Raw genomic sequence first — 27,120 nt, 5'->3', positions numbered from 1 at the left:
GAGGGCCGCTGGGCTCCGCGCCGGCCGCCTCCGGAGCTGGCGGGTGTGGGCGCAGCCCGGAGGTGCCTGGAGCTGTGGGTGCCAGAGCAGCCGCGGCAGCCGCTGGCGGAGGAGCCGGAGCGCGGAGACTGCGTGACGGCATTGATGTGGCAGGTGAGGCAGGGGCGGGGGATGGAGCCTGCGGGGCGGGACCCACCTGGCCCTGGGAAGACCGGCCCGGCCCTGCTTGGCCCCTCTGGGCCGGCTGCGCTTGGGGAACGCGTCTCTGCGGCTCTTACGGGAGGCAGCGGAGGGACGGCCATGAGGATGTAGACGACTAAAGCAGCTAGGCTGAAGAAATTTTCAGTTTAGGAGAAAAAGGGAAGGGAGGAAGAAGGTGAAAACGAAAGGAGAAAGCAGCTATAACGGGGAAACTGCACGGCTTAGGCAGAATGCTGGAAGGAGCCAGCAGTTGAGAAGTGGGGCAGATCCTCGGTAGTGCTACTCGGGTCTTGTAAAGAGCTGTCCCCAAGGAGTGTGTCTTTGTTTCCCCTCTGCTAATTGATGGGGGAGGCCAGTGGGTGGGTGCATCGTTTAATTTGCAGTAATGAAACCAAGCTTGAAATTATTTAAGCCTTGCTTATGTGAAGTTTTTGAGCACACACTACCAGAATTGGAATATTTCTGTCCTCGAAATAAACTAGAAACTGTAGATTTTGCTGAGTGAAGAACCAGTCTGTAACTAGGGACCTGTCAGGTGACTAAATAACCAAATATCAGTGTGAGTTTAGATCCACAGTTCAGATCAGTTTATTGAGTATTTTCAAACATTGCCCAACACAATTCTGGATGGGTTCAGTGTTTTAGCTGAAAATTAGAGGGGAAAATATAATTTTGATAGTAGGAATACAACTCATAAGCAGTAACTTGATTAATTTGTATGCCACATCATGTCGATGCATCTTTGTTAATTTGAACCTTGTTATCTTGGTGTCAGCCTGATCTGTAGTGATTCCAGTGTTTGTGATATTCAGAATTGTCTCCTCTTGTTAGTTATCTTTTCCCTAGAGGAAAGTTGGATGGTGGCTCCTGCCATGGTGTCAAGGCAGCTGCATCCCAAGTGCTGCTCCTTGCTGGGTGCTCTAACTGGTTCTTTCTTGGAAGTTGACTTCTTTTAGATATGCTGTCAGTAATATTTTTACACTCTTTGGGAAAAACTAAAGCAGTTGTTGGGGTTTAACTGATAATGTGATTCAATGCCTTAAGCGTGTGTCCATATCTGACGTTTTGTTCCAAGTATTTGAAAAAAGCCTTCAGAATTGAGAGGATTTGTGAAGTCAGCACAGGAAGTGGTTATCCCAGCAACTGGTCCCAATGTCAGGTCCGAAAGTTGACAGATGCCTTTGAAAGCCCAGGGATGCTCCCTTGGCACAAGGGTTCAGGGCTGCCCTGCTTGGCCAGGGTCTCTGCATGGTCAGGAGCAACGAGGCAAGGGTGCACAACCGCTGTAGGTGCATCTGAAGTTTATTGCCCTCCAATTTGGAAAAAAAAAAAAAAAAAAGAAAAAGAAAAAAAAGGGGGAAAAATGAGGAGGCATTAATTCTCTCACAGCAGAGGAGGCGGGCAGGGGTGCGGGCCTGGGGAGCCGGTCCCTGCCCGTTCCCGGTGACAGAACAGACCCGGCCCACGGTGCTGCCGTCGGCGGGGGCGGCGGGGTCGGGGCTGCCCGGCGGAAAGGAGCGCGGGGAGGTGCGGGGTGGGGGCGGAGGGGAGCGGGAACCTCGGCAGCCTCGGCCAGTCCCAGCCCCAGACACACACACACAGAGGAGGAGAACCCGCCGCTGCATCCAGGAGCATGGATCCCCCCCCCGCGGCGGGCCGGGCTGCGGCTCCGCGGTGAGGAGAGAGGAGAGCCCCGGGCCCGGGAGCCGCGGACGGGTGGGATGGGATGGGGGAGCAGCACTTCCCCGCTCTCTTCTGCTCCGCCGGCCCAGCGGCTGCCGCTCCTCCGGCGCTGGCGAGCGCTGCCACACGCCCGAGTTTGGCCGGGCGATTTCTCGGCCAAAGGCGGCCCTGAGCCCTTCGGGACGGAGACGGGGGGCTACCGGAGGCCCCTGGCTGCCGTTTGGGCCGGTTTGGGAGGGGTTGTGGCGGGGCTTTCCCCCTCCCACCCTCGGCACAGGTTGTTGGGTCGGGACAGCAAACGAAAGGGGATTTAGTAACAAACAACGGCGGCCATGTTGAGAGGAATTTCTGCAGCTAAACTTCTCCCCTCTCAGCCCAGGGGTTTCTCTGCTTCCCCGAGGGGCTCCCTGGCCTGACTGTGTTGCCCCCCTCTTTTCTCCGTCTCCTCCCCCGCAGGATGACAGTGAAACTGGGAGAGAGCAGCGGGGAGGAAGGGGTGAAAAAGCTGGGCAAGAGAGCAGGAGGAGATGAGGAGTCCCTGGAAGAAGAAGGGGCAGGAGGAGGAGGAGAGGCAGCTCCAGGCAGCAGCAGCACAAAGAAAGAAGAGAAGATCATTAACAGCAACACTACCAGCAGCCCCCCACCGAACCCCAGCTTGTCACCGGCCCCTGCCTCTCTCCAGCCCTCCCAGAGCCAGGACCAGCATCATTTTCTCAGGTCCAGTGTCAGACCTCAGACCAAGAGACTGAAGAAGGATTCCCAGGCATCCTCCTCGGTAGGCAGCAGCACTGCCGGGAAAGGCAAAGGTACTGTGTTTTGACACCCTAAAAACATGCAGGGAAGGGGGATGGCAAAGAGGGGAGGCGCCTGTGGGGCTGTGGGTTGTCATTCTCTTTCTGTAGATGCAATCTTTTGTCTGGTTTGGGGAAGATGTTTTGGGGCTTGTTTCTCATGGCTGAAATCTTCTTTGTGTCCCAAGGCTTCAGCTTTTCTTCTGTCCACTGTCCTCTCTGCACTTCCAGAAATGGGGGGTCTGGATATTTATGTGGAGGAGGGAAGAGTCTACATTACTGAAGCAAATCTTTAATGTCTTTATTTCATCTCTCTTGAGTTTTGGGAAATTCCTGTATTTTGATTAGGAAATCAGAGTCTAGCTAGCTGTGTAATGAAGTGGCTGCACTCTGAATTCTGTTCTTGGATAGTAACAAAATAGTCACTGGGTGCTAGTTAGCATAGGAAAAAAATCCCACGCATAAGACATTGGTGATTTCCCCCAGTTATTTCTATTATCCAAATAATTATTTTGGAAACAGCAATGAAATACACATATTGGCATATTTGTTTCTAAGGTGTTGGGAGTCCTGTTTCACTGTTTCACAACAGTTTGAGCATCTATGGGATTTGAGTTTTTATTAAGATTGGTTTGTATACATCTGAAGGTCTGTAGGTACAGACATACATACGCCTGCTTTTCCACTTAGCATTGGAGACAAGAATTTGATTTTGTTTTTTTGGCACTGTTTCTAACTTGAATAGCTGGAAGGCAGCAGGGATATTTAAATATTTTGGTGTTATTGTGTGTGCTCAGCAGTGACTGATGACATCTCAACGCTGCAGTTGAGCTGTACTTGAGCCTAATTTTGGATATCATGTGCTAAAGTATTCAAGTGTTATTTTCTGTTAATTTTTGAGAAAAACAGCACTCAAAGATTGCATCAGCATTTAAAATAATGAATTTACTCTTGTCTGCTAAATTGAAGTATAATTCCATGTAGCATAAATGTGTCTTGGAGGTTACCTCACTCTTGTCCATCTCAGGGGTGTGCACATGCTGGGCATTAAGTAAGCATTACAGTTACAATAGTTTTGTGTTGCAGTAATAAAGCAGTGCAAATTGGGATGTTATTGTTATATCAGAAAAATGTTCTTGAACTCAGTTGCTTGACAGTTGGTAAAATTGGCTAAAGTATTTCTAGGTACCTTAGTAAGTCCTCTTTAATCTCTTGAATGTTAAATGAAAGCTCTGTGTGGTGGTAGAGGACAGAACAGAAAGGCCTACATAAATTTTCTTCCAGTTGCATGAAACCAAATAAATAAACAAATGGAATACCCAGGAGTGTTTAGCTATATAGAATTAATTCCAGGATTGTAAATAGTGTTAGATGTGAGGGGGTGTTTCTTTGAAATATGTCTTGTCCGTGATTCACAGAATCACAGAATGAATATGTCCATTTGAAATTATTCCATTGATTTGGAAGTCCATACATGTGTGAACAAATACATGTGTTTGTGTAAGTGTATATTCATGTTTGTACATGAACACTTATTTCCAATTCTAGAGCAGCAGAATGATTTTTAGCTAAGAATATCCACACAATTGGAAAAGAAATTTCATTCACTTTTGCAATTCAGATTCCAAAACAAACATAAGAAAATTACATACTGAACAGAAAATACTAACTCAGTAAGCAGTCATGGGTAGTGCTTGCAATCACTGTACCATGTTGTCAGGTTTGGGAGAACTTCTTAAATTCATCAGGAGTGATAGTGGTTGAATTATGACTGTGCTTTCACTTTTTCAATTTTAAGCCTGGCCAGATTTGGTGTGGATGTGTCCGATTGATTGAATTCTCTGATATGGTTGAGATTATAGTTGTTAGATTTTAGAGAACAGAGTTGTGGAGTGGGATCCTTTCTAATTTGAACTCTTTATGTTCAGAGATGCCTAATGAGAGGTTTTCCAGGCTTGTTTAAATTCTCCCTAGTGGAATGCCTTGTGATCAGAATTCAGAGTGCTCTGTGTCCGAGCAAAGTGTCTCACAGAGCCAGCTTCTGATAGGGAATGAATGGAAACGTGGAGATGACTAATAAAGATTGGACTTTAAACCTTTCGTTGGCTGTCCCACTAACTTTCTCCTCCCTCTGTAAGTATAAAAATGATGAAAAGCTGGAGTGCATCAGCTCTGAACTTGGAAGCTTTTGCATTGTTTACGTCAAAGTCAAGGTGATGGCTGCACAAGTAACTCTGACAGCGGCCAGCTGGAGTGACCGGACCACGCCTATGCTTGGTCCAGTGAAATCAGAAACTTGTTTTTGTCACAGGCATTCAATAATGCTGTGTAACCCTAAACATTTTATTGAAGTGATTCTACTTCTAGAACCTCTGTATTCTGAAAGGAAGACTCTCGCTTGCCAATTTTTAAGGAGTGTCATCAATGCACTTACTTTCTTTCAAGTTGTAGTTGCTCAGCAGGCGATGCTTTGTCCTCAGAAAAGTATTGAAAATAGTATTTTTTTTCAGTGTGTTGAACATTCCTTTTTACTTTTGGTATTCATGCTTTTAGGGTCTTTAATTGTAGCAGACCAATTATTGATCAACTTGGCTGTAAACTGTGAAAAGAGTGTACCCACTCAGCAGCTGCTGACTTTCCAGCTTTATCTTACTGTGGTTCTGGGAAGCTTGCTCATAATAATTGCCAAGTTCTGCCTCGTGGAGTGTGTAAACATGCTGCTAATAGTCAGATTGCCCTGAAATACTCTTTAATTGCACCTTTGAATCCTGCCTCTTGCCTTTTGTGTACTGAGGTGCACTTTTGAGTTTAGGGCAAAAATTACATAAGAAGTAGTACAGTAAAATAGATTTTAGAAACTATTTCACTTCAGGAGCCAATCCATTCAGAATTGTGGGAAGGTTCATCAAATTTCCTGCACAAATATCTAAATCTCTGCCTTTTTTAATAATTATTATCATACTTGGTTCATCACCTTCTAATTGTATTTTCAAGGTTGTAATCTACATCTCAACTGATGGATGACTTTTAAAGCATGAAGACTTGAAAGGAAGTCTTCAAGTAACTTGCATGAAACCATAGCAGAAACTTGAAGGACCAGTGGTGTTGAGGCAGTTTATTGGAGGAGTTCCGATGCAGAGAGGTCCATTGAGAGAGGAGATGCAGACCAAGTTAAGGTTGCTGAAAAAGAGGGATTTCTGAGAGTTTGCTTCTCAAACAGTATGCCACATGGTTGCTGAGCACAGGTGTTTTGAGGCTTTGGTCCATGAGGCCAGAGTGGATAGAATATGTATATGTGTGTATGTTGTGACCGCGTTGGTAAAAAGCATATCGGAATACACGGCCACAATGTGCTGTAGATGCAGCTTGAACTAGAGTATTGCCGTTTTTGTGTTTTTATCCATTTTCTGAATGCAGAATGAAGCCAGGAGTATTAGCCTAATGGTGATGAGCTGAAGCTTGAAGATGTCTTTCATGCTGTTCTGGATTTATTCCTAAAATGTGTAGAATGTCTCAAACAAGTATTTGTGTTTGTTTTGAGGTAATAATCAGTTCTTTTTTGAAAAAAGGATATATTCAGCTGAAAGCTTAGTTGAATTAAAGTGTTTGATCTTTTGGCATGGTATAGAACTTGCTAAAAAGCAGTCTGGTTTGTTTTAGCATGCCAGAGTTTCACGTTTGGTAGCATGTAGGTTAAATCAACTGTTGTCTTCTGTAGAGAGGATGCAGATACCCAAAAATCTGATGTATGTTACAGTGTGTTCTGTTGTAACTTCCTGAGTTCATGTGTTGCAGAATATATTGTTACTATCATTTGAGATGTTACTCCTCTAGCATTATTTCACTGGGACCTGAACCACTGTTTAAAAACTACTGGCGCAGTCCATTATTCTGACATTCTCCGTAATTCTGTCCATCTTACTTGCACTTAGTACCTCTCCTTCCATCCTACCCGGACATGATTCATTCTTTGCCATCCCATTTACACCAGTTCTCCCTCCCTCCCTTTTGAAGTTGCTCAGGACTGGGACTCCACAGTATCTCATCCCATACCGCAAGAGGAGGATTTTCTCCTTCTGTGCAGTAGGTACTGAGCTCTGACTGATGCCTGCCTGCAAGGCTGCACGGCCGCAGTGTTAAGTGGAGCTTTATACTGAGCTTTATGAGTGTTTTCTTGGGGAAGAGCAAGAGAATAGTGATTTATGGGATATGGGGGAGTGACCAAATGTATAGTAAACCATGGGATTTTTTATAGCTCTTCTGGATTAGCTCAGATAGTGCTGCCTTTGATACATTGTATACTAAACAGATCTTGTCCATAGAGAGAAGCAAGCCTTCAGTATAGAGTTAGAAGGCTCGGGTTGACAATTGACACTCTGTATGCTTTTAACACATTTGGCTATCTTTAATTGTATAGCTAGTAGCAGTTAGGCTACCGTTGTCTGCGTCGGACAGTTACCAGTTGAACCTGAGATTAGCTCAGTTGGTTGGAGCATGGTACTAAGAATATCATGGTCACAGGTTCAGTTCCTGTATGGGCCATTCATGTAAGAGTTGGACTCCATAATCCTTGTGAGTCCCTTCCGACTTAGAATATTCTGTGAGTCTGTCTGTGTTTCAAACTTTGAATGTTAATTCAAACAAGAACACTATATGGCACAACCCTGCAGTAAGACATAAACTGTTTTAGGCTCGCCCTTCTCAGGTGTCCATGCTGTGTCCTGTGGGGGCAGGGTGGGAACTTCCTTTCCAGTTACAAAGTTAGTAAAATGAAGCTTGACTTGTGGGGAACTTGTCTGTTACAAGTTGACATTTGCATCCCACACTTTGGGGAGTGAGTTAGTCCTTGCATTTGATATTTGAACTGCAGCAGGCAAGATTGTGAATGCCCCATCTTGTTTATAAAGATATTCCCAAATGAATGCTCTACCTACAGTGGCTGGTGACTCCTGAAGAAGTTAAGATGATGTGAGCTAAGCCTATAACCCAAGCTGCATGTTGGGATACAAGGGTGTAGTGAGAATTTACTCTGGATACTCTGGAGATTCCAACTTCTCTGTGTGTGTGATCTGTCACAGAAAATGTGAATCAGCTGGCCTGTAAGAGCTGTCAGTGGAAGACTGAAAGGCAAATTCTGAGATGCTACCTAGAAGGAAGAAGTTGTGGCAGTAGATGCTATGAGATCCTGATACTGTCAGTGTCTGTTATTTTAAACGTGTATTCCATTGTTTGTCATTTTCATATCAGGTTCTGAAACTGCAGTTTTTAAATGTCTTTATATAAATTTTTGCCAAGTGTTTATGTTTTGCCTTGAAATACAGAGACAGCTTTTTCCATGGGAATGTAGTTTGAGATGATAGTATGCCAGTCACAGATAACTGAAGTTTTAGTAATGGGACATATTAATGGGTAGAGATGGGTAGAGAACACTGGACAAAAGGAATTAATAAGTTTCTCTGGAACACTGGTGTTCTGACCCATGATTTTGTTGGGTGTTGCAGTTCAACTTCTGAGTACAAAAACCTGAAGTCTTTGCAAGCTGTGTTGAAGGCTGAGGGAAAATGCTGGGAACTTACATTGATTGCCTTGTACCTTCTACACAGATGCTGGTGCTCTAGTGCACCTGGAGCAAAGGGAAGGAGTTGTTATAGCTGTAATGGTGTGGATGTCTAGGTCACTGTCTGGGAGATGCAAGATGAGTAGACAGTGGGAGAATGTCCAGCTTGTCTTTGTCTTATCTTTTCTATAAATGATTTTACATTAACAACCTGCTGGGGTGTTTGTTCAGAGTGAGCCCCCTCCTTCTCCCCACCATTCTGCAGCAGAAATGGTATAGCTGGCCTCAGGGGAGATTCTTGTTTTAATGCATTGATGAAGTTTTAAATCATCCATTATTGGGAATTAATAATAGAATTGTCAGTCATTAATGAGGGGATGAAAGCTCATTAGCTGTTCTGTATGTAACAAGAATTGCATACAGTAAGATTGAAGTAATGAATTTATGGGGGGTAATTTATTGATGCATGATTGGTCTTGTTTTTTGCCTTTTATCCTGAACTGGTCTATAGTTCTTTGTTTTAGAATATAGTACATTCCATTGCCATACCAAGGTTCAGTATACTCTAAGTTGGATTGGGATAACCCAGTGATAAATATTACCATGCACAGCAGTAAGAAAGTTTATGCAAAGGAATGATAGAGCAAATGCCTTTGTTCCTAAAAAAACTGAATGGCACGTAAGAACTCTGTAGAGGTGACAGGGTATTCAGATTTTTTGATCTTCATATACAATACTCTGAACAAATGTCTGGATGGTAATTTATAAAAGAGTTTAAAACAAAAAAGATTCTGATAAAATTCCCAGGACTACAGTTTGTCTTGTGGAATAGTAAGTATGCATAAAGGAACAAAAGATCAATTATGTGCTATGTGTCCTTTGTAGAAGTTGAATTAATGGAGTCCTCAGCATGTCCAATAGAACTCTTCAGTCCATCTTTTACCTGCCACTAAAATGTAAATGAAAATTAATTGAACTTTGAATTCTAATGCGACCATAAAATCTTCACTGACACTTTAGCTTCTTATGCTTTTTATTAAGGAAAACTTTATGCATACCAAGTGTACTGAACAATCTTTAGAAAATCCTTGATAAGATCTGTTCTTCAAGTAACTTACTTAGGATTTTATTTACTTGAGTAAGTATTAAAAAAAAAAGCCCCCACCCCTGAAACCCCAAACAAAAACCAGCTACCCAGCATACAAATGAAACCCCCAAATCCTGCATTTGTTGTTCCTCTGAAGGATTTCTCAGTAGTTAGGGATCTGTGATAAGAATAGTAACTCTGGATTGAAACCCTGTATCTGTCTTCTGATAAAGGGCATCTTCTGTGTTGAGAGATGGTAGCAACAGGAGATTGGAGATTGAGTTTGGGGACTGATGTTTTTGACTTTCCCTTTCTTGACCAAAGATCTATATTTCATTACTGTGCAAATTGTGATATTCCAATCTCACATTTGCAGAATGAGGAAGTGTCAGTTCTGTGTCTGTGTTGGGTTTCTTCTCAGCCATCTGTTAAAGTGATCAGTTTTTTTCTTGTGGTTTCCTTTTTTTAAAGGATTTACCTCCACAGTGCCAGAATTAAATGGCTTAAATTTCAATTATTTTATCAGTGGCTGAAGACTTTAGGAAGTAAAGAAGCTGTTTATTTGAGAAGTTGTTTATAAGTGCATTTTCTTCTAGATGTCTAATTTGTTTTTCATGTCTTGCCTTGCATGCTTCCCTGTGGTAGACAGTAATTTTTTCAAAAGAGTCAAATAGTCATCCCTAGAAATAAAAGAAACATGAACTCCAAAATAGTCACAGTATCATAATTTATATCAATAAATATTTATTGTATGCATGAAAAAAATATACTTTAATAATCTTGCTCTCTTCCAGGTTTGATTTCAAATATTCTCCATTACTTGTGCAAACCACCTTCTCTAGGATTTGGAGAAATATTTTTTGTCACCCAAAGGAATTACTTTCAAATTGTAACTGACTTGTCAAGATTTACATACAAGTCTTTAAATCTCTGAAGCGTGGTGGGCCTGTAACAGCTGATTCTTCTGATACTTTAAAAAAAAATACTGTTAGAATTGTCAAAATGGGATCTCTGGGTTCTTGAATGATATATATATATATATATATATATATATGTATGTATATATGTATAAAAAACTGGCTTTGTCAGGTTAAAAAACCTGCTTCATGAAGTTGAGTTTGAAAAGATGACTGAACTGTTAAAGCCTAAATATGAAAGAGAGAATTATGTTGATATATATAAAAGTTAGGGAAACTGGTTGGGACTGCTGTACTGTACAAGCTGGGTGTATAAGCAAATAAACTAAGGCAAGCGAATATATCATAAGGTAAAACACAAAATGTAAAGGCCAATAACTGGAGAAAAGGAAAGTGTAAGGAGCATTCTTTATAATGAGCAATGAATGTTTAGTGTTAAAAGACTTCTGTTTTATTAAGTACATGTCTGCAATGATAAGGCCAGTCAAATCCTAAATAATTTTTAAAATAAAATTGAAGATAATTTATTTTGGAAATATAAGTTACTGGGAATGTTTATATTTTTACAGAAAAAAAGGAGTGCATTCTGGGGAGTTTACCTTAGTTTCTGTATTAGCACGCTGATATACAGTGTCAAACCAGGCATAATGTTTTGTGTATAGATTTTCCATCTCGTTTTATTTCCAGGTCCCTACTTGAGTAAACAACAAATTCTTTCAGTTTTATCCAGCATTATTCTCATTTCTTGATACCTCTTTTTCCATTTTCTTTGGATGCTGACAAAGGGACAATCAAGATTACACCTTTGTGCCTTTTTCTGAAAGCTACAGCAGGATTTCAGAAAGGTGAATGGGTTGAGACTTGCCGTCCTTTGGATAGCTGGAGTTTTACTAGATGGGCCATATCAGAGGTGGTGCTCTGAGGATCATATACTGTGGATCAGATTGTGGAAATGCTGATCTGTCGTTGTGTGATGAACTAAAGTCGACATCTCTCAATCCTTCCCTTTCCACAGTTATTCCAGAGGCAGCAGGATCAAACCAAAGACAAGGATGTCACTGTTCTGCCTGTTTTCCTCGTGGACATCACTTTGCTCCATTGGTCAGCTCCCAGTTCAGCGCTGCTCAGGAGTGCCCCCTTGCTGCAGGGCAGTGACTGCAGAGCTCACCAGCATATAAGCATCAGCAAGGGTTATCTGGTAGAGGCTGCTGTGGTACATTCCTGCTTATCTGTGTTACTTCTGGAAATAAAAAATTAAGCCATTGAAATCTTCCCCTTGTTTTCTGTGCTTTGAGATTTTATTCCTATAAAATTAACCTTGTTATTTGCCCATTGTATTTCAAGTGAAAAAGGAGAAAATTCTGAGTTACTCCCTTACGTCTATCCATGAATCCCTCTGTTGGTTTAGTATTCACTCTGGTTATGGTTTTTTTACAGGAGCAGATAATGGAGGGACTGCACCTGGTGGCACATCAGGAATTCCTTCTAACAATCCTGCTGGGAATTCCAAGTCAGCGGCAAGGAACCTAGGTTCCTCAGCAGGAGAGAAGGAAGAGGGGAAGAAAGTCCGACGGCAGTGGGAATCATGGAGCACAGAGGACAAGAATACTTTCTTTGAGGGACTGTATGAGGTACATGTAGAAGAAAATAACAGGCATAGATGGCTTTGGTTAGAGTCTGGATATTCCTGAAGAAGGTTGATTAGGGTGAGATTGGCAGGAGCAGAAGGCCACTTACAGATGAGCATTTGTAGGGCCATACATGGGGCTATAAAACAGCTGTCTGTCAAAGCCACATGTCAAAAGTGTCAAGTTTCTTGTTGTTTTTTTTTTTTTTCTTTAAATACACAGGAAAGATTTGAGTTTTATTAATAAATGTTCATAGTAAGTTCATTTGTTATTTAATTATGGTTCTGTTTCAAATGAAAAATAATTAAATAATGTCCCCATCTGAACTTTGAAAAGCAACACACTTGTTCTGTAGTAATACCAAACAAGAAAAGTTGCTCTGTTCTAAAGACAATTGTGTTTAATCTTTGGCCCTGAAGAGGCTAGAGCCAGTTCAGTCCTTGGGCTGAGAGAAGAAGTTACATCATCTTATCTTCTGTCTATTATGATGTATATGATGGATTCCTGCTTGTCCTGTTCCTGTGATTCTTTCAACAGCTTATCTGTTTTGAAACTGCATGCCAAATATAAAAACAAAAGCGGTGAGGGGGAGTTTTCTTTGCACATGTGCGTCTTTTTGAATTTAGTTATCATGGGTATGGTATCACATACATAGGTTTTGTGGACAAAAGGAACACTGTAACAGTGTTTTCATTTTTTTAAACTCTTCTGAGTTGCAGTAATATTTCTGGGAAGCAAGTAATTTTTAAGCCACTTCACGGATTTTTTTTGAATAGTGAGGAAGAATTTTTAAAATTTGTTTTAAGGTGGATCCGAGACTCAGTTTGTTCAGTCCCTCCTACCATTCATGTTGTGGCACTGCGTTTCAGAAAAGGTTTTCATACTTTGTATTGAAATCAGTTCCAACCTTTTCTGAATACAAAAATTTTGTGATAGCAGGAGTTAATGTGTATGAAATCAAATATTTTGAAACTCAAATTTTTTACTCCTAGTAACAGTAATATAAAATGTACTGTAGATAAAACTGCAGCGGGTAAATACAGTATGTTTTTAATTTGTTCTAGTCAGAAGTGGTGGGGGGAATGCAGAGGAAAGTAAAGAACGCTCAGGGAGAAAATCAATGTTTTCAGTCCTTCTGCTTAACACATTTGTCAGTAAAGTTGGCTGATTTCTTAAATTTGCTAGCAACTTTATTTTTGAACTGTTTTTAAACAGTTAAAGAAATTAGAAAGTAATTAGAAAGTAATTAATTTGGAATCCATATTGCATTTTATATAAAACAAAGGAAGCCAGTGTCATTCTTTCACAGTTGAGTTCTGGTCCCCAAAAATTTTGTTTATGACCATTGAAATCCAATTTCCCACAAAGAACCCCAAAACCCTTCACATTGTTTGACTTGACTTACAACAAGATCCAAGTTTTGATTTGAGTATTTCTGTTTGATTTATTCTTTCTTCAGCATGGGAAAGATTTTGAAGCTATCCAGAACAATATTGCCCTGAAATACAAGAAGAAAGGCAAACCAGCAAGCATGGTGAAGAACAAGGAGCAGGTTCGGCACTTCTACTACCGCACCTGGCACAAGATCTCCAAGTACATTGACTTCGACAATGGTTAGTATGCGCCAAAATGGGCTTGGTGCAAGGGTTGGAGTCCTGCCTTTTAGAGGTGAGGAAATAAATACTGAGGAGAAATGGGAAGTTCACAGTATCTCACTTCTTATTTTTGTTAGCATGGCCCTATCAAGGTTCATGTTTTGTGAAAAATGCTTTTCAAAACCTGGTGTTTCTATCACTACTATTCTGTGAATTCACCACACCATAGTGAACGCAGATCCTGCTGTTAATACCTGGGGGAAAACCAGGTTCAAGGAAATTTTTTTGTATTCTCAGGAGCACACCTTCAAGAACTGCCTAAACATTATTCAGGCATGGCTCCATCAAGCACACTGACCCATCACCACTTTGCAATTCTTGGGGGAAGGTAGAAACAAATAACAGTCTGATACAAGTGTAAATGGTGACATATTTGCTCCCACTTTAAAGAAGTTTGAAATTTTACCATGGGTTCAATAACTTACAATTCCCAGTGCCATATTCCCCTTCCCATTCTTTTCCCTCCTTCTGAAACTGGTTTAATGGAAAGGAAATTAGGAAGTCAGATAAACTTCTGGTGGTGGTTTATAACAGTAACATTATAATTGAGAATGGATTTTTCTCAAATCCATGCTACTTAGGAATGGGCAGAGAGGATTCAACTTAGTCTGTGGGTGGCCTAATGTGAATAACAGGCTAGAGAAATGTATTTCAGCGTGACCAAATTTTAGTAAGATTCAGTTCTTCTGACTTTAAGGTGTCAAAAATGTAATTTCTCTTATTAGCTTGTAATTAAGTAATAGTCTCCAGAGTTTTCTGGTCATTTTGATCGTGTATTCTAAGATGCATAAATCATGGCAGTTTGTGGTGATTGAATTTTTTGGTCTTTGAATAGCTCTATATATCAGCAGAATTTTGGATAGTAAATTCATCTGTAGTTTGTGGCCAGAGCCTCTCAGGTTAAAAATAACTCTTCAGGGGGAAATGGGTGTGGAAAGAAGTTAAAGGAATGCAAAGCTAGTGTAGAATACAATCTCTTTATCACAGAATCAACTAGGATGGAAAAGACCTTTGAGATCATCAAGTCCAACCTATGACCACCTTGTCAAGTGGACTATGGCACCAAGTGCCAAATCCAGTCTTTTCTTAAACACTTCCAGAGACAGTGACTCCACCAACCTCCCTGGGCAGTCATCCTTTCTGTGAAGAACTTCCTAATTTCCATCCTAGACCTCCTCTGACGCAGGTTGAGGCTGTGTCCTCTCATTCTGTGACGGGTTGTGTTAGAGAAGAGATTGACCCCCACCTGGCTACACCCACCTTTCAGGGAGTTGTAGAGAGTGATACGGTCTCCCGTGAGCCTCCTTTTCTCCAGGCTAAATAACCCAACTCCCTCAGCCACTCCTTACAGGACTTGTGTTCCAGACCCTTCACCAGCTTTGTTGCCCTTCTCTGAACACATTTGAGCATCTCAACATCCTTCCTAAATTGAGGGGGCCCAGAACTGGACACAACACTCAAGGTGTGGCCCAACCAGTGCTGAGTACAAGGGAAGAATCACTGCCCTTGTCCTGCTGGCCACCGCATTCCTAATCCAGGTCAGGTGCCATTGGTCTTTTGGGCACACTGCTGGCTCATGTTCAGTCATCTGTCAGTCAGCACCACCAGTCAGCACCCCCAGGTCCCTTTCTGCTTGGCCATTATCCAGCCACTCTGTCCCAAGCCCATAGTGCTGCAGGGAGTTTTGACCAAAGTGCAGGACCCAGCACTTGGTCTTACCTCACTAAAAATTGAAAATAATGAGTTATTAAAAGTAAGTCATTAAGGAGAAATGGATATGGCTGGAAAGAAGCTGAAGGATTGCAAAGCTAGTGTACGATATGCTTAGTATCATACTATGTACAATAGTACATACTATACTATGAATATGTAGTTCTTTATGCACATTTGTGTTCCTGAGCTTAGGTTACCTAAAGGAGGACTTCAGTATCTAAACAACCTGGCACAAGGTATATTTGGGAGTTCCTTTTTTCAAAACAAGGCAGCAGTTTAAGATGAAGCCATTAGTATTTTATTTCAAAGCCAGTGTTGCAGTGAACACAGTATGGAAGGATTTTAAAATAAAAATCAGTTATGTATCTGTATCTTTGGGGTCTGGAATCTCCTTGTCTGAAGGAATTTTAACAATCAGTGCAGTATTTTGATTAGGTTTGGTATTAGTAGAAATATGTATGCTTGGATTTTGAGATCAAAGAGAACTAAAGTTTTGATGAATAGACAAGAATAAATATTTTCACTTGGTTTGGAAATCACAAGACTGTCCTTGCTGTCATAGATCTTTAGATCTATCAGCAGTAATGTCCACATCTTGTGTGTTAAAGAGAAAGGACAAAAAAAACCCTTGCAAAGTTTAATAAAATGCCAGCAATTTTTTGTGTAAAAATTTAGAATCTAGAATTTGTGTCAAATCTCTTATGATGTGTTTGTGCACACAAAAAATCTGTCATCTGGAAAATCCAAACCTAGCTCTGAATTTTCGTGTGAAAGTGTTCTGTATGCATTTGCTTGGGGGGCATCTGAACATTTCCTTTAGAATTCATAAACAGTTGATACTAGACCTAGGTTTATTATGAATTAGCTTTATTTTGCATATTGAGGAGTTGCCTATTAGTTAAAATTCCATGGAGACTGCTTTATTTTCCTGTAATCTAAAAAATGCCATAAAAAGGAAGTTGGTGAACCAATTCCATTGTAGTGTTTCTTGAACCAGAATTTAATTTTGCCTTTGTGATTTGTCTCATAATTGAAAATACAAATCCTCTCCTTTTTAATGTTGAAATGAGCATCTGCAATGTAGCTGTGCCTGTCTGCAACCTGCATCTCACTAACATGTCTTCTGCTTTCTAGTGTTTTCTCAAGGGCTGAAAAAATCTTCCCTGGAGCTGTATGGCTTAATCTGCTATGGGGAACTAAGGAAAAAGATCGGGGGATGTGAGTATAAATGACTTCAGGTTATTTTTACATTATAGACTCAGAAGTTGCTACCCTTGAGGTTGGCAGTGTCTAGTTCAGTTCTACTTTTAATTTCTTGGCTATTGCTGTAATCTGTGGTGTTATTTCTTCATTAAATGCATTTTTATTTTTACAGACCTCCTTAGTCTGTTGCATTAGTCCACTTTGATAGATTTCTTTAGTTTTATCTGTCTGCAAAATGCTGTGCATGTATTGCCCACAGGTGATAGGAAAACATACACAAAGCTTAGATGATCTATTCTGTTATTATTGAAATCTAAGTAATTAAGGGTGTAAATGATACTACTTACACCCAGAATTATTTGTGCCCATGCAGTCAAAGTCTGGGATGGTGTCTAAGTTTTTCTCTAAATGTTTGCTCACTGTACCCTGAAGATGAAAAGGCACAAACCAGAATTGGAAATAATTTTACTGGCTAAGCAAGATGGGTTCTGATTTTGTCAGTCCCAGAGTCCAGTTTTGTCCATATCGGTGGGTGGAGGTGGAGGAGTATGTGCCATAACAATGCTCCGCTGTTTGCTGGCAGTTGATTAACTGCATTAGCAACACACCTGAGCTTAGGCTCACAGAACTACAGAGTGGTTTGGATTGGAAGGGACCTTAAAGACCACCTTATCCCAACCCCCTGCCACAGGCAGGGGTATTTTCCACTAGACCAGGTTGCTCCAACCCCTATCCAACTTGTCCTTGAACATTTCCATGGATGGGACACCCACAGCTTCTTTGGGCAACCTGTGGCAGAGCCTCCTCACACTCATAATAAAAAATCTCCCCTCCTGTGGTTTAAAACCATCAACCTTTATCCTGTCCCTCCAGGCACTGCTGAAAAGTCTCTCCTTGTTTTTTTTTTTAAGCCTTCTTTAAGTACTTCATATGCTGGGACCCCCAGAGCTGCAGGTGGAATTTCACCTGAGTAGAATAGAGGATCCCTAACTTACCCTGCTGTCCACACTGGGGAGATGAGCCCCAGGACATGGTTCCTATGGTTTTCATGGCTTCTAGACCAGAGAGAGCTGTGACATGACTGCCTTGAAGACTGGGCAGAGAAACATGTGCCGGTTTGTGTGCATACACCTTTTTATCTGTGTATATTTTCATTTGTCCCCAAGCTTTTTGCACAGTCAGTGTTACATCATAGTGCATCTTCTGCCTGCTTTGTTTAATTTGTGAGACATGGAAAAACCATCAAAATACCTTCACTTCTTTGTGAAGTCATACTAGTTGTAAGGTGAAATGGACCCGAAAGTGTTCATGAGTGAACATGTGCAATTCCTAAAAGGATTGCGGGATGTTGGGAAAGGTTTTTTGCTATGTTATTCCCTTACCTGGGATTGCTGTCATAACAGGTCATGAACGAGACGGTTGTGAATGTTCCTACTGACTTTATTCTGTTTGTTTAAAGATCTCCAGTGTGTTAATTGGAGAAGCAGTGCTCAACTTGGAGAAGCAATTTTGAGCTGTTTGATGACAAAGCAGGTGCAGAAGCAAGGCACATTGCGCTGTCAGCAGAGATCAGTGTTAGTGTTTCTTTGCTGTAGCCACATCTCTTTTACAAGCAGACCCTTCTTGCTATGTATGGGAGTAAGATTTTACACAGTCACCATGGCAATGCCTGCAGCCTCTGTGCTTCTGTCTTTTTAGAACTTTGGGACTTAGCTACATACTTTACTCACTTTCACTTTGAAAATTTTTGTCTCCATGACCAAATGCACTCAAGACCAAGTGTACTCAAGATGCAAGACTGTACACCCGTTTATCACAGGTCTACTCTGTAGCCATGGAAAGCAGTTTCTTCCTTCCCCCCTCTTTTTTTCCTCTTGTGATATTCACAGTCACAGAAATGGAATAGACTTACTGAGAGCTATTGAGACACGAAAGGACTCCAGAAATACTTTTAGCATTGCCGGGGAGGTTAATTGTTCAGTGAATAGATCTGGGCCTAACTCATATGAATCAAGTTAACAAAATGTTTGTTTAAAAACATGCTCTATAATGCATACAAAAAAGTGAGGGTTGCACGTGCATTTTATTATTTTTATTTACTCTTTTGTTGTGTTAAGTACTACGGTGCTGTTTCATTCTGTCTTGCTGCCTTTGTAACAGAGATTGAGCAGGAAGAAGCTTTGCTTTTTAATAACCCAGTGTCAGATTAAAGCCCAATGTTCAAAGATGGCTGTAGTACCTAAACTAGGATTATTTAATCCATGTGTAAAAAGTAATTTTTGTGGCAAGGATCATGTAAAGCCTGCATGTTATGAAAATACAAACTTTCCAGAAGAGTTATGTTACAGCACATTTATGCTCGTTAATCCTATGTGAGAATAAAATGTAATAGCTTTAAAAAACCCAACAGGACAGAGAAGGCCATGGGTTTAACAGTGTAAATCCTAATTCACTGTGTTATCTCATTTACTGGAAAGGTATGGATGACAAGAATGCAGCTAAACTCAATGAACTTATTCAAGCCGGGTAAGTAAGAACTTTTTCCTGAAACTCATAAAACTGTGTTGTTCAGTTGCATGTTGTATTGATCATCATAAGTTTGGGGCATTTTTTAATTTTCAAGAGCTGAAGTTTGACATTTTCCATTCTTAGTTTGTTTTGTGTTAGGATATTTCTCCCCTTTTTCCATGAAGCCATTAATTGTAAATTGTAAGAAATTATTAAGTTAAGTTTAGTAAAGTTTAAGTTTAATAAAATAATTAAATGAGAATTCTTTACAGAAGCTACAGCACTTAACCATGTGGATTTCCTCAGGGAAATCGTAGAATTATTTAGGTTGGAATCCAAAATCATCAAGTCCAACCATTACCTCAGCTGTGCCACCACTAACTCCTGTCCCCAAGTGCCACATGCATAGGTCTTTTAAATCTCTTCAGGGATGGTCACTCCACCACTGCCCTGGGCAGCCTGTTCCCTGCCTGACCACACTTCCAGTGCAGAAACTTTCCCAGTATCCCGTCTAAACCTCCCCTGGTACAACTTGAGGCTGTTTCCTCTTGTCCTGATCCTTGTTCCCTGGGAGCCGAGCCCGACCTCCACCTGGCTGCACCCTCCTGTCAGGGAGTTGTGTAGAGCCAGAAGGTCCCCCCTGAGCCTTCTTTTCTCCAGGCTGAGCCCCTCCAGCTCCCTCAGCTGCTCCTCATCAGACTTGTGCTCCAGGACCCTTCCCCAACTCCATTCCCATATCTGCACACATTCCAGCCCCTTAATATCCTTCTTGCAGTGAGGATTCATGTCCAAACCATTCTACCTCAGCAGGGCTCAAAAGTCCTGACTTTCAGACCTGAAATGACCTTTTAGCACCATGAAGGCCTCAGCCCTCCAGTGACTTTTGCATCTCCTTGACATTAGGAGCGAATGTTCTCTTTCACTTTTAAAGAATATTATGGGATTTGGGAGGTGCAGTCTATGATTCGATGTACTCCTAGAATGCAGAAGGAGTTAGAAGTTGCATATTATAAATGAGGGCATACCTCATTTATAATGATTTATAATGATTTGTGCAGAAATTTTTCCAAAGTAGTTCAGCTTTTAGAATTTATGTGTTTTAAAGTGAAATCTCTTTCAGAGGACAGGGCATGTGATTACTTAGGAGGCATTGATGTGTCCTAACCCCATCTTTAAAAGTGATTTGAAAAATCATTTTCTGTCTGTTACAGGTCTGTTTTAATCTTTTCCTTTGCTTTTAGGGTGTTCACTGTAGTAGGCAAGTTATTGATGAAGTAAACTTGACTGTAGACAGGAGCAGGAGTTTGCCCCCTCAGCAGCTACAGTCTTTTGACTTTACCTTGCAAAATGTGGATATTTGGTGTTCTACCTTTCTCATGTTCTCAAATGGAGTTTCCGGGTCAGTTTCTTACGAGTTGAACAATCTTTCCTCTCCTGGGAGATGCTGTTTCTACAGTGTGCTTGTGTTGATGGTCTTCAATGTGATGCTTGAATTACTTATTCATTCTTCTGTCAACTGCAAGGTTTTAAATTAGAAGAGAAATTCCCATGTGGTTTGGGTTTTGTACAATTAGGAAAATGTAAACAGTATGTTTAATGGCATTATTCTTAAAGCAAATTACTTCTTTAAATTGGAGTTACCAGTTAAGGTGGACCTGGGGTGAGCCTTCATCTGTAGTTTCCTGAGTATATCTATGGTTCAGAGTATCAGCAGTTCGTTTAGTCACTCTGTGCTATACTAGAGCACCTTTCTTATACTGGGTTATCCAAACAAACTAAAGCATAACAAATGAGCCTGATGATATTTATTGAGCTGTAGTATCAGTCTATCACTTTGCATGATTCAGTCTTTAGTTCTTCTAATTGACTGTTAATGAGAGCTAGGGATTTCTGTGAAGTCTAGGTGTTTACTTCATGAAAGCCAGTCTTGTAACAAGCTATTTTGGGAAGAGGAGTCTTTGCATTTTAAAGTATTAATGCTAACCTTCTACACCAGAATTAGAGTGTACATAACATTAACCAGTTCAGAATTAATTGCTTTTGCGTAGGCTTTTTGTCTGCATCTGGGAGGCCCATTTTTGCTTCCCTTTTTTGTGGTCTTCAGGGCAGCTAGGATAAGGGTGAGAGATGGAGAAGTCTTGACTCCATATTTTAGAAGTCTGGTTTATTATATTATTATATATATTATATTAAAAATGCCACACTTAAACTGTACTAAAAGAACAGAGAGAAAGATGTTTCAGAAGGTGAGACAGGAATAGAAAAGAATGTATAACAAAGGCTTGTGACGCTCAGAGTCTGAACTAGTTGCATCCTTGATTGGTCATTAAGTAGAAACACCTCACATTGACCAATCAAGGAAGCACCTGTTGCATTCCACACTAGCAGATAGTAATTTGTTTACATCTTGAAGCTGAGGCCTCTCAGCTTCTCAGGAGAAGAAAATCCTGACAAAAGGATTTTCATAAAGTATCATAGTTACACTTTTTCTCCTGCATCCCTTACCCCATTTGGTGGTGAACCTCATCAGCTGCAGAAGAGCAAACTGTGTCTTCATTACCACCTGGATGTCTGCACCACCTGCAGATGCAGGGCAGCCTCATAGCTGCCAGAAGCAAACACATTGCATGTAACCTCAGTTGGTTCAACTTCTCATCTTGCTCAGTGATGGTACAATTCTATGAGCCTCTTTCTTGTTTGTAATCAGTTCTTTCTCCGGTTCCTAACATGTTTCTTTCAAATGTGACACTCCTCTTCTGAATGCAATGCACTTTGTAAGGCTTGTCACTGAGGAAAGCTGTGAAAGTGAAATCAAAGTGATTAAAAATGGGGAATGTGATCATGCATTATTCTGATGATCTGCTCCTTAAGTAGGTAAACATTCTCTTCATTTAATTGGTAAGAAAAGTCAAGAAAGGTTGTGAGGAGCTGCTTGGCAATTTATTTGCAGCATGATTCCTGACCCTGGAGTTACATGCCCTAATTCAGTGCTTGTTTTGCATCTCTGGTTTCTGTACTAATCTCATGGAGTGTGGAAAAACAAATGACCCTGTCAGGGACTCATAAGAAAACCATACTTAAAAGCTGCCTAATTGAGCTTATAACCCAGGTCATGGATACTAAGGAGTGCCTGACAACTCCAGTCAGCTGACTGTGGTAAGTACTGGCAAAGTCTCTGTGTGACACATCCCTGTTTGGCTGTTGGAGTTAAGGCTATTCGCTGCTCTGCATCTCTATACTTGTCTTCAGAATGTCAGAAACAGGCAAATGAGGCTAGTCAACAGCCAGTGGTACAGAAGTTGTTGAATAAATGGGGAATCCTGGAGAAAATAGATCACAGTTTACATCTTTATAAATACAAGGGGGAGCTAAGAATTATTCTGTCAGCTTCTGTAACTGTTTTGAGCAGTTCAGCATACTCAGGGCAACACTGACCTCCTCTGGCTGCTGAAAGACGGGACCACTTTCTGTCCAGTCCTTTGTGCTAAGATTTTTATTACAGCATTTTAATTTTACCACACATTTATTATGTCATTGATTAGGATGTATAACAAGAAAAAAAGGTTTATAGTGGTATAGCAGAACTGCTTACTAACTAATTTAAATAAAGTTAAACTGAAGGTTTGTTGTTTTGTTTCATTTTTAGGAGGGAAGCATTTTTATTTAACTTAGGTTTTGCAACAGTCTTTACATTTAATAAAAAACTACATATGAATGAATATAAATATTTTCTCGATGTCTTTGTAAATATGTATGAATTTTGGGTAAGGAAAAAAAAAAACCCAAGAAAAACCAAACCACAAAAAACACCTAATTAAAGAAGTATTGTAATAGTGCACCAGTTAATCAGAGCACTCTTCAGTGTCTTGTAGTGTATGTGGTTTTACTCCCCAACCTGAGATGCTCTTTATAACACTAGGTAAGAAACACAGAAACCATTAACAGGCATTAGTTGGTCTGTCTGGTTCAGATTCTGAATGTACTTTATATGGGATAGGAGTGATTCTTCGCTGTCTTCCAATTCCTTGGGAAAGCCCTTTGGCATGCTGAGGGGAAATCTGTAACTCTGTAAAAATCTTGATCATAAAATAACAGTTCATACTGAAAAAAATAATATATAAACCAAACCATTTTAGTATACTGAAAAAAGTAGTATATAAACCAAACTATTTTAAGTAGGTAGGTTATGCTCTTGCTGTCAAGTCAGACAGGTAATTCTGAATGCATAGTCAGTAGAGTGACTTTTTTTAAGACTTAACCTTTTCTGCATTTGGAGACATCCAGAATCTAGGTAACAGAAGAAAAAAGGGATTTTGAAGCTAAAAGTAGTTCTGTTGCAGACTGACTGTTCTACTGTGCTCTCCCCTAAATTTGTAGAAATAGTCTTCTTCCAGCCTCCCAGTTACAGATTTCAATTAGAAAATTAGAGTGTCTAAATATATCTGCTTTTATATTAGTTTGATAACAAGTTATTATTTAGACTCTGACCTAGGTTGCTTGAAGGTAAGCATACTTAGTGGAAAAGGGAATTAGGGAAAGCAGAACACCTGAATGTGGGGAGCTGAAATATTCTAAAGCATGTGCGAGGGAACCATGAAAATAATACTGATCGCTGTTGTTGTGGAAGAGTGCTGTAGTGGCAGGGTGAAAACTTGCATGGGAAGTCTTTAATGTTTTGTCGCATTTATGACAAAACATTAAAGTAAATGTTTATTTGTTTACTAAATGGTGTACTTTGCTTGCTGACTTCTGAACTGTGCCATTTCCCCTCATGCTTGGGAAGGCAGTAGTTTCTGCTTCTCCAAATAGGTATCAGCAGATTTGCAGTTGTTTGGTTTCCTCCAATGTGGTTTTCCTCCTAGTGTTTTGTTGGTTTGTTTTTTTTTCAAATAATATCTTTTCCGTAATGTACTTACATTTTTCACACTTCTTTTCTGGCTTTTGTCTTAGGTTTTGGTTGGTTTGCTTGGTTTTTTTTCTCATCACCCTGCCCTTTGAAGCACAGATAGAGATACAGTCAGGAGGTTGTGATGCTGATCCATGTTCATTTAGAAGCTGCTCTATGGTAACAGATGGTGGATGCCTGCAGCCCAATGTCCACCTCCACAAGTGGCAGACAAATGGAGCACAAACCACTACCAGGAAGCCTGAGTCAACAATAAATGCTTTATGACCAACTAGCTGAGTTCTTGAACAGAAATAGGAAATGTGAAAAATGAACAACAGCACTTCTTTTTTTTTAGATCAGTTAGCTCAGCTGTTTTAGGCAGATCAAACCTTCTGGGCCTTCAGAGCAGCCAGGCCCTTGTTTCAATAACTTTGCACTCATGGGATGAAACAATTTCCACAAAACTTGATTGGTTTATATAATCATATAAGTTAATATAAAAAATGTTTCTCTCCCCAAACCCCTTCTTACTTGTACTGTTATAACTCTCAAAATAATAATAATGATGATGATAATAATAATAATAATAATGATATTTCTGACTCTTCACTCACATGCTTCAAGGGCACATTTGATAATAAAGAATTCCATTAGCTAAAATCAAGGAGGACAGTCTCAGCTTGCACAAATAGTGAAAAGAATTTGCTGTATTAAAACAGGTTACAAATAGGGAAGAGGATCATTGTACAAAATGCTGATTTTCTGATAAAATCATATCTGCACTTTAATATAAGGATAAATACAAGAGGATATGGAGTCTCATGCTAAGGCTGAGGTGCCCAGGAGGAGGTTTTAACTTTCATACTTACCTTAACTTATTGATTAGATATCTGCAAGGGTTTCTGTGTCCGTCTCTAAGAGTCTTTACACTGGAAGATACTGACAGAGACTTTACACTGTTGGACTTGTTGGGACCAACTGTCTTCAAACAGTTCTTTTTTCCAAGAATTAAGCTGAAAAGAAATCTGCCCTTCCAGCCCAGGGATATTCCAAATCTATAGAAATTCACAGTTCAGTAACTGAAACTTTTGAGTTGCTCACCCCATTAGCTTCATCTTCTCAGGTCTGCCTCCACTTCTGCTGCCCTTTTGCAAATTTTCCTCCTAGCACTGTAGACAGCTTCTCTTCCTGCATGATGGTGTTTTACTTTCAGCATAGGAATATTCTTTATAATTTATTTTCTTTTACTGCAAGGACTTGCATTCAATCCTGCTGCTTCTATGCCAGCAGATCCTTAATGCTTCAAGTATTAGGTGGTAATACTGCCATTGGTAATTTGATTGGGCTCAATGTCTGCCCTTTAAGTCCCTACAAAGAAAACAGGACTGATGGAGTGAAGAAATCAAGTAGTTTCACAGTGTGAAAACAAAAATGACTCTGACTTTTAAGGATCTTTGAAACTGCTAAAGTGACATTGAAACTAAACCAGTGAAATCATACTGTAAAAAGTTACTTTGTTTATGTTTTTGCACAAGCTCTTAGACCTCTGCACCAGATATGGTTATGATACTTCCAAATGAAAGACTGCAAAGACTTCAGATTCTTTCTTCCTATAATTAAGAGTCATAAGTATAAAGGGAAGACTAAATCAAAACCACTTGTCTTTTATGAAGCAGCTGTCTGTGAGGGTACTCTTGAACCAAAGTAACGTGATCCTGGTCCACTTACAAAACAGAAGTCCCTCCCTATGTGGACAACCAAGTGTTTCATGAAAGTCTGGAAGAGGAGAGTCACAAGAGTAGCGCTTCGACAATGAAAAATAAGGTGATAGGAAAGACTGAATGCTCTGTGAACTTGCACTACAGACCCTTACATTTCTGTATTCATTCCTGTAGCCATGATGGTGTTTTGCTCTGTTGAGTTGGAAGGGACAGGGGTCATCAAGGTCAACTTCCAGCCCTGCATACCACCATCCCCAAGAGTCACACTAGTGGTGCCTGAGAGCATTGTCCTAATGCTTCTTGATCTCTGTCAGGGTTGGTGCTGTGACCACTGCCCTGGGGAGTGTGTTCAGTGCCCAAACACTCTGGGGGAAGAAGCTTTTTCTAATATCCAATCTACACCTGCCCTGACACAACTTCAGGCCATTTTGTTGGGTCCTGTCACTGGTAACTAGCACAGAGAAGAAATTGGTGTCTACCCCTTCTTTCTCCCTCATGAGGAAGTTGCAACTGCAAGGAGGTCTCTCATCAGTCTCCTTTTCTCCAGGCTGAACAGACCAGGTGCCCTCAGCCAGTCCTCATATGGCTTCCCCCTTCACCATTTTCATTGCCCTCCTTTGGACATTCTCTAATAGTTTAATATCTTTATTTTACAGTAGTGACCAAAACTGCACACAATATTCAAGGTGAGGCCGCTCCAGTGCAAAGCAGAGTGGGACAATCCCCTCCCAGCCCCACTGGCAATGCTGGACCTGGTGCCCCCAGAACAATGAGTTCCCTCTTGGCTTCAGGTCACTGATGGCTCAGCTCCAACTGACCCTCGACCAGGACCTCCAGGTCCTTTCTGCAGTGCTGGTCTCCAGCATCTCATTCCCCAATCATGGATATGACATCCAAGGTTGCCCCATCCCAGCTGCACAATCAGGCACTTTCCCTTCATGAACTTCACATGGTTGGTGATTGCCCAGTCCTCTAATTTGTTGAGCTTTCTCTGCAGGGCCTCCCTGCCTTCAAGGGAGTCCACAGCTTCTCCCCATTTTGTATTTTCTGCAGACTTGCTTAGTATCTCTTCCAGTCCTGTGTCCAAGTAATAAATGAAGATGGTGAAGAGGGCAGGGCCTAAGATGGATAGGTCTGTATTCACATACTGTTGTTACTGGTTCTTCTAAGTACTTCCCTTTCCATATATCCAGGGCTACAACTGTTCGTTACAAAGGCAGAAACCTGCGTATCAAAGCTCCCATGTGCAGGGCTTTGAAGAAACTCTGTGATCCAGATGGTGAGTAAAAGATGCTGCAACAAGAGGGTGTTCTAGAAGATGGCTGGAAGCATAGAAAGCGAGCAGGCTTGTTCTGGTGTGTCCATCCCTGGCAGGGAAATTTGGGCTGTTGCATGTTTGTCCTGGGCATAGTATTCTGTCTTGGCCTGTTTGCTCATGTAACCCCAGTAACTTCAGGACTCACGCAGTTTTCTTACCAGCTAACTTGGAAAGGAAATACCCACACCAGACCAGTTCACTGCTGCTTTCACTGTATGTGAAGGTGCTAGTGAATCAGCACTAGTGTAGT

The 27,120-nt window shown here is 40.8% G+C and overlaps 1 protein-coding gene across 1 annotated transcript in view; it reads left to right on the top strand.

Moving 5' to 3' along the window:
- Positions 1-17: 17 nt before the first annotated feature.
- CRAMP1 (cramped chromatin regulator homolog 1) overlaps positions 18-27,120 on the top strand; it is a 43,121-nt gene continuing 16,018 nt past the window's right edge. Inside the window, exons 1-7 of the mRNA XM_038151621.1 lie at positions 18-153; positions 2,341-2,690; positions 11,674-11,867; positions 13,324-13,477; positions 16,367-16,450; positions 18,913-18,961; positions 26,746-26,831. Of these exons, the coding sequence (XP_038007549.1) occupies positions 2,342-2,690; positions 11,674-11,867; positions 13,324-13,477; positions 16,367-16,450; positions 18,913-18,961; positions 26,746-26,831 (916 nt within the window). The 5' untranslated portion in view covers positions 18-153; position 2,341. The remainder of the gene's footprint in view (positions 154-2,340; positions 2,691-11,673; positions 11,868-13,323; positions 13,478-16,366; positions 16,451-18,912; positions 18,962-26,745; positions 26,832-27,120) is intronic.

Source organism: Motacilla alba, chromosome 14 (genome assembly GCF_015832195.1).
Source record: "Motacilla alba alba isolate MOTALB_02 chromosome 14, Motacilla_alba_V1.0_pri, whole genome shotgun sequence".
Lineage (NCBI taxonomy): Eukaryota > Metazoa > Chordata > Aves > Passeriformes > Motacillidae > Motacilla > Motacilla alba.
This window is presented reverse-complemented; position numbering and strand designations above follow the sequence as displayed.